This window comes from Ceratina calcarata, unplaced genomic scaffold, assembly GCF_001652005.2.
Source record: "Ceratina calcarata isolate Rehan_Ccalc_2016 unplaced genomic scaffold, ASM165200v1 scaffold178.2, whole genome shotgun sequence".
Taxonomy (NCBI): domain Eukaryota; kingdom Metazoa; phylum Arthropoda; class Insecta; order Hymenoptera; family Apidae; genus Ceratina; species Ceratina calcarata.
The window spans coordinates 736,923-744,097 of NW_017139212.1; the positions used below are offsets into that span (position 1 = coordinate 736,923).

General features: G+C 37.0%; 1 protein-coding gene across 1 annotated transcript; it reads left to right on the plus strand.

Annotated features, from left to right (window-relative positions):
• Window positions 1-310: 310 nt before the first annotated feature.
• LOC113463862 (uncharacterized) lies at window positions 311-7,083 on the plus strand. Its single transcript, XM_026810830.1, has 3 exons — window positions 311-997; window positions 6,026-6,184; window positions 6,784-7,083. The coding sequence occupies exons 1-3, from the start codon at window positions 897-899 to the stop codon at window positions 7,064-7,066; spliced, it is 543 nt and encodes a 180-aa protein (XP_026666631.1). The 5' UTR covers window positions 311-896; the 3' UTR covers window positions 7,067-7,083.
• The last annotated feature ends 92 nt before the right edge of the window (window positions 7,084-7,175 follow it).

Sequence of the window (7,175 nt, forward strand, 5' to 3'; positions counted from 1 at the left end):
TGAAGTTTCTTTTAAAACTTTTCTTTAATGAAGAGTTAATAATTAAATCTGATTTCTTCTAATTAAGAATTGATTCAATCGTTCATTGAAAATTATTCTTCATTATTATTTAGTGAATAATTAAATTTCTATTTTTCACAACTTATATTATTCGCCAATGAACAATGATTCAACGTACAAATGTAACAAATCGGGATTAACAAACGAAGGATCATCGACTTCCAACAGAATGTCAACGACACTTGATGACTTTTGCCTGAAATCATCCGTTGTAATTCGAAAATGATTCGTTGGCAACGATTTACTAATTCCTCTCGAGTGCACCTGATACACAAACAGCGTGATCTCATTACGATGACAGGCTTCATCTGTCATTGTTGACTCACTGATACTATTCAAGATTCACGGCGCCATCAAAAGAGCTTAAGCCATTTTGGTACCAACTATGACCTTGGATCCAATGGATTCCATCCGACATTTTAACAGACATGGAACACATTCTACGACTGCGTTCAATTAAATTAAATTAAAAAAAGAAAATATGCATCTTTTTCTTTCTTAAAGGGCAAAAGAGTGGCAAAAATAAGTTTAAGAAAGTAACTATTGATGTCTGTAAGCAGCCGCCCTCTACTGGCTGGAAGCGTTAGTGTATGGATTGGCTAGGCGTGTTACTTGCGACGATACTTGCTGTGAGCTCGAAGTGACCTGCCGGCTCGTTAAGGTCGAGCCGTTCACCAAATTTCTGGCACCGTTTAATAGCGATGAGCGATTCGCGGCTTCCGTACCGTTAGAAAAGTGACGTTCGCCTCTAGAACAGGAAGCAAGAGTCGCGCTCTGAAGAGTCTGTGTAGGAATGTTGTGAATCTCACCTGACCGTGAAGAATACACCTGACAGGATGGACGAGGAGACGATGTGGAAGGATTTCTACCATAAGATCGTAACGGAGAAGGAAGCGAAGGAAAAGGAGAAGCAAGAGGATTCGGAGCACGAGGCAAGGTAGAGAGTGGAACAACTGGAACGGGCATTGCTTAACTGACTCCAAAATCCAGCTTTAATTTACGTCTGTAATATTACTCACAGTTTATTTAACTCGGATGTACTTGTGCAAATAATTATTCAACGCTTATACAAATTAACATGGTTTAATAAAAATCACGTTTTAAAGATTCTTGTAACATATTTTTAATATAAATCATTTAATCAAGTATTGGTGTGGAGATACAAAACCGATCCGCAGAACGTTTGTTTCCTTCGTTTTGGGATTGGAGGACTGCAGCCTCGGCGAATCGATTGGTTTTGTCTTGGCTATAGCTCTTTAAAGTGGGACAATTTCCGAGGCAAGAAAGGAGAAAATACTTGCCTCCATTCATAGAATCATTCAGATGTAAATGCGACTTCAAGTCAGAGTCTGCGTCAATATGATGACTCACAGCTATTGCCAATGCGAATTGCAAGGGATAAAAACGGTTGGAGGTGATCTAACGGCGGGTTACGCCTCTTCCTGTTTCGACATTTTTCTGAACAATTAACTTATCTTTCTTCAAAAATTCGTGATGTAAACACCGTGTCAGCATCTCGGTTCGAAGCACGTGATTCACCGGTTTATGTCGCTAAGTCAACGCCGGTGTACTACTGTACTTCGCGAGATTACAAACTAGAATGCTCCGTCGCGTTGCTTGCGTGCTATTAATAAAATGAGACTAATTCGAGTCACGGAACATCTGCAGTGGAATTGCTGCACCGGGTCTCGGGAATACGTAACCGGCCACTGAGATCCGTGACTCAAGGTCGTCTTTTCGTGATTTATTGCCGTTCAATGCCATGGAACAATCATTGGCATGAGAACTGCTCAATATATAACGAAATCATAACTTTCTATGGTTTATTAATACTAGAAATCGAATCACGTTCAGTATATAATCACAAATCTAGCCAAGTTCAATAATCAATTTTCATTTTATTGGTTTTGATTAGTACTCAAAAACAATAATCTCCCAATGATTATATTTGAAGACTATTTACTTCATACCAGGGCCGGCGCGAGGCAGGTTCAGCGCGTTTGCCGGAACCCGGCCTCGCGTTTTGAAAGGCTCCGCGGTGTACGAAAACTCATCACACATTTTGCAGGACCCCCTGTATAATAGAGTGAATATTCAGAAGTGTGCGGAAAATGCAGTCGCATAATCCACAATCCGCGGAAATTATTTAATTACGAAGGTCCGGATGATCAACGATGAAGAATACTTCCGTATACATTATTTTTTAAAAATAATAGATACTGCGTCAGTATCATTTAAACTGATATCAAACCTCAGAATGAGTACTTACAAGATTCGAGAAAATTCATAAAAGTGTACTTCGATATTTAAAAAAATCGAATCTTTCACAAGTAGTGCCTGAATCTTGGAAATCAAAATTGCACAGTCGGTTTTAAACACTTAATTTATTAAATTCATCACTATTTAAGTATAATATTTCATTTACAATACTTGGTTTCGGCCTATTTCTTTTTTTATCCATGATATTTCCTGATTTTGAAAATACTCTTTATCGACTATATGTATGTGCAAGCTTTCTTTGTCTGTAAACAAAACCTCTTAATTACTGTAGTAATATGTATTAGATGAAAGAAGTGCTCATGTGTTATTCAAATATGTCACGTAAGCGGTGATTTGGGTATAAAAAACACAAAGGAGAATTCGTCTCATGAATACATATATCTTGGGAATTGTATAGACGAGGTAGAAACTGGACTGTTGTATTGAACGCGGTCTCCTTAAACGGTAATGGGAGAGACGTGTACGCGGTGCTAATTAATTCTTTTATGATGTCTCAGGTGTTGCGTAGCCGACACAAGAATAGTAATACAAATAAGGAAACTATTATGATGTGTCTCAAAGCCGTCGTATATAACGCATATTCAACACATAATTATACTATCTATTCATTTTTATATGTAAATCAGCTAGAATGATCATGTTTGAAAGCTTTTACGAAGATTAATTCTCATGATCATTTGCTGGCAATTAAGAAAATTGTAAGACGTAACAATAATTTCGCGCATCGTGATAGATTGTAGATAAAGCAATAATTAACAATTGTAATTGTAATGTAGTCGTGAATCTGCTCTGCAGAATTCCCCAAGCGACTCAATTTCGCATGGGTCAGCGAGAAATCTAGATTGGTGAATACGTCATTGAAAGCGCCGGGAATTCCTTCTTTCTGCTCGTTGTACACGCATCGACAATAAGGAAAACGAGTTGATTACGAGCGTGAGGCCAGAAGTACCGTAGGTGAATGTCCAACTATATTAGGAATGAACATTTTAACAGAAGTTGAATAAGTGTTGAGGAATCCTCTGTCCTGTTATATTAAAAATGAACATTTTAAAACAAGATTGAAGAATAATAAATGTCGAGGAATTCTTTACTAAGTTATATTAGAAATGGACATTTTAAAATGGGTTAAAGAATAATAAATGTCGAGAAAATCGCTACTCACTTATATTAAAAATTGACATTTTAAAAGAGATTTTTTAGATTATGGATATAGATTTTTCTTTCTGTAATTTTATATGTATTATTGAGCCAGTAGAAATTATGGTGTGAACAGAAATTAGAAAATTTATTATATTCACATTGCTAGGACCATAAGCATAAGAAAAACTGTTGTATTAAAGTAGAAGGTCTTCTATCATGTTTTTTTTCATTTTCACAAGATTCGCAAATTATAATGTGAACGTAAGCGGAAAACATGAAAATACGTAGTCAAGCGCGAAGTCTAATTGCGAGGCGGATTAAATCGGTTTAAGTTTTGAAAATAAAACGATTGAGATCTGTGAAGGCCGAGTTACATCATCGGAGACCTTGCACCTCTTACCCTCAGACAACATTCTAATCTCAGATAAAGTGACATTCCTAAATTATCGTAATTCAATTTCATAACTCCAATCAAATTCTTTATCACTTATTGTTACTTGAAAGTTTGTATTCGTTCGGACTTGTTTCATAAACTCTAATTAGAGCTAAGCTTGCAACAGTCTGGCTGCAACGTGAAATGACAAAAGTAAAAAGCCCGAACGTATTTTAGAGTGTCGATGTTCGCGGCGTGCTGAGAAGAGGAATGCAACACGGTGAATCACGTGCCCGCTACTCGGGTTAAAAATAAAAAGACATCGGTTTGAAGAAGAATAGCATATAGCTGGGAAAATAAAGAAATTGAAAGTGACGCAAGGCTGGTTTACCTCCTCTTATTTTGCTCCGCAACTCATTTTACTTCCTTTACACACGTCCGATTTAAAAACAATTGGAAGTTATAAATACATTTTTTTAAACTGGAACAACAGACTTCCTTGAAATCTGAAATAGAATCTTGGGGAATCCAGATTCGTGCGGTCAATATGACTGTTACTCGTTATACGTATCTCTTTCAGTGGTTTCAGTAAACGTGATTCACGTGAGTCACGTTTCCCTATAGATTATTAATTGCATTTCCTGCAAATCATTAATTCCAAGCACAGTGGTTGCAATTTATTAATAATAGGCAGAGTAAATGGCGAAGTTCAGTAATTATTAATTCAGGTATAGCCCGGTAGATCAAACAGTTGGTAACTTGCCATTAAACTCGCATTGTTAAGCTACATCTATATAACAAAACATTGTTATATAACGAATTTCTACAATTCATTACAATAATTCAATCGCATTTACAAAATAAAGAATCTCCACTTGCTAAAATCCTTTCCTCCATTCCTATCAGTCTGAATTAGAGTTTGGCAGAGATTTTCAACCTTTAAGTAACTCTCAGTCGTTTTTTATTTGTATTGCATCGAATGGCATATCATTCCAACTTGATTTATTAATTATTAGTTAAAATCGAAACTTTTTATTCATGTAATTAAAACTTCATTTCAATATCTTTCTGTCAACCTGCTAGAACATCATTGCTACTGTATTTGCGAGCTAATAATGATGTACCTAGAATTTTTATTCAGCCGTACATTGTTCTGCCAATGAAATTACAGAAGCACTGCTAGTGTCCTCGACGTCTCACGTCGTTATGAATACTGAGGTGCAAAATGTTATACGAATTCCTTACAGCAACATAAAATCTGTTATAAAACATTTTACTTCCTGCATTTCTAACAATATATGTAACTTCGCTATATAACATATTTTGTTATATAAACGTAGACTTAGGTATCATAGTATTTTTGCAATATAATTAGCATGATTGTAACATAAAGACAATTCTCGCGTTACAACATAAAATACCTCCACACTCTTTAATAATAAAGAAAATTGTTACGACACATAATATTTTACATATTTATTTGCAATTATAATTGACTACGGTTTGTAGGTCAGTTAAGTAATCTCAAGTTACGTCTTGGAGACAGAATCTACGTACGATATTAGAAGTAATGACGGGGATCTTGGTAAATAATAATTTAAACTGTGGGAAAATTTCAATGTCTATTGACGGGGATATCGCGTCCTGCCTCCTACTTCCTTCTGTCTCTCCTGGGGTCCTCCAGCAGTTCTTGGTCAGACATGCCACGGCTAACACGTTTGTATATCAGTGTCCTATTCTACTGCGGGCAGATCAAATCTCGTAGTGAAGTGAACCGAACGTTATATGTGAATAAAATCGTGGAATTGTTAAAGAGACTTCCTTTTCTATTTGTGCAGTTCGTCGGTTTCTGTGATTAAGAGTATTTATTTGCAAAAGTACGTGATGGAGGATTGTTGCAACTACGATTAATCAATTTAATCTAACGTATCAATCTACATAATTATGTCTGGCGTCTTTCTTCCTTGCAAATAACGCAAACCGATTCATCTTGGGAAGATTATTTCTTGAAAATAATAGTGAACAAATTGGTCCTTGTGCGATCAGTGCGCAAAGATTTTCCATCCATCTCGCAGGAAAAATATCAATCGTTGTCTTGTGCGTCGTCTTCTGTGCTCTGTTTTGTCTCCGACGCCGAGTTTAAGAAGAGGGTTCTGTGTTTTTCTTTCGAAGGACGGAGATTCGAAAAATGGCGCATTTCGAAAAGCTGGACGAGCAGCATCCTTACCTCGCGATCGCCGCTGCCCGAATGTGGCAAAATCCGGAAACGAAGCCGGTGACCACGGCGAGATTCTTTTGGAAATTCGCTGCGTTCAACTTCATTCATAAAAGGTGAAGAAGTGTGTTGTACCGCTGGTTGCTTAGTAACGCAACGCCTGCGTCCCACGCAAACAGAGTTGGCAACTTTCTCCATCAATAACAGCGATACTATTTCTGCATCACTTTGTTTTGTTTGTACGACAGAAATGTTAAGAATTAAAAAAATCTAGGATTCTACCAAGAATTGAATGTAGCTGCTTGCATTTTTATGCAAATATGTATTTTAATCTGTTATCACATTGCGTTTTTTTTTGGGCTTCATTAATAATGCAATTGTTTGATATGAAAATTTGAAGTAGTGAAACTGCTAATGACTGACTGTAAGAATGAGCCATTATACACTCGGCGGTTTCTATTGGCTTCCTATTTAGCGTAATTAGCGAGAACGACCAGTGTCGGAGCCCCGAAGTCATGTGACATCGCAATAACACCGCACGAACTTGGCAAAAGAATTCAGCTTGGAAAGACCAGCCTTTATCGTTTATCCCGAGAGTTTCATACTTCATCTATCACTTTTAACCTCTCGCTCTGTGTAATCTTCGTACACGTGGAAACAGTGATACACGAAGATTGCTCTTTCTTAAATTCATCTTTTTATGTTTTGCTTTTAGAGTTCAAGAGTCTGATGGTGGTTTCTTTGAAAATCTGGGCACGCTGTTGGCCGAGAAGGTGCGGGCACAGGAACAGGCGGAAGGACCGCTTCCAAAGAAAAAAGATGAGGTCCAGGAAGCGGAAGAGGAGGACGATTTGAGCGAGGAGAGTAGCATCGAGGAGCCTGTCGATGCACTCTTAGAAACCGACAGCGACAGGGATGAAAACGAGCATGCCACGAATTTCTTGGCTGAATCCATGGGCTGGAACGTGAGTGGCAATTATTTACTATGTATTTTGTGAACATGTTTCTATTGAGTTTCTCTGATTATACATATAATTGAATATATTTAAATATAATAAATATATTATTTAATAAGCTCCATCAAACTTTTTAGAGCAGATTAGATTG

Excerpts from the sequence above, each read along its gene's own strand:
- LOC113463862 (XM_026810830.1), top strand. The coding sequence starts at position 897 with ATGGACGAGGAGACGATGTGGAAGGATTTCTACCATAAGATCGTAACG. Across the intron at positions 998-6,025 it reads GATTCGGAGCACGAGGCAAG|GACGGAGATTCGAAAAATGG; the intron begins GTAGAGAGTGGA and ends TTTCTTTCGAAG. Across the intron at positions 6,185-6,783 it reads TTCAACTTCATTCATAAAAG|AGTTCAAGAGTCTGATGGTG; the intron begins GTGAAGAAGTGT and ends TTTTGCTTTTAG.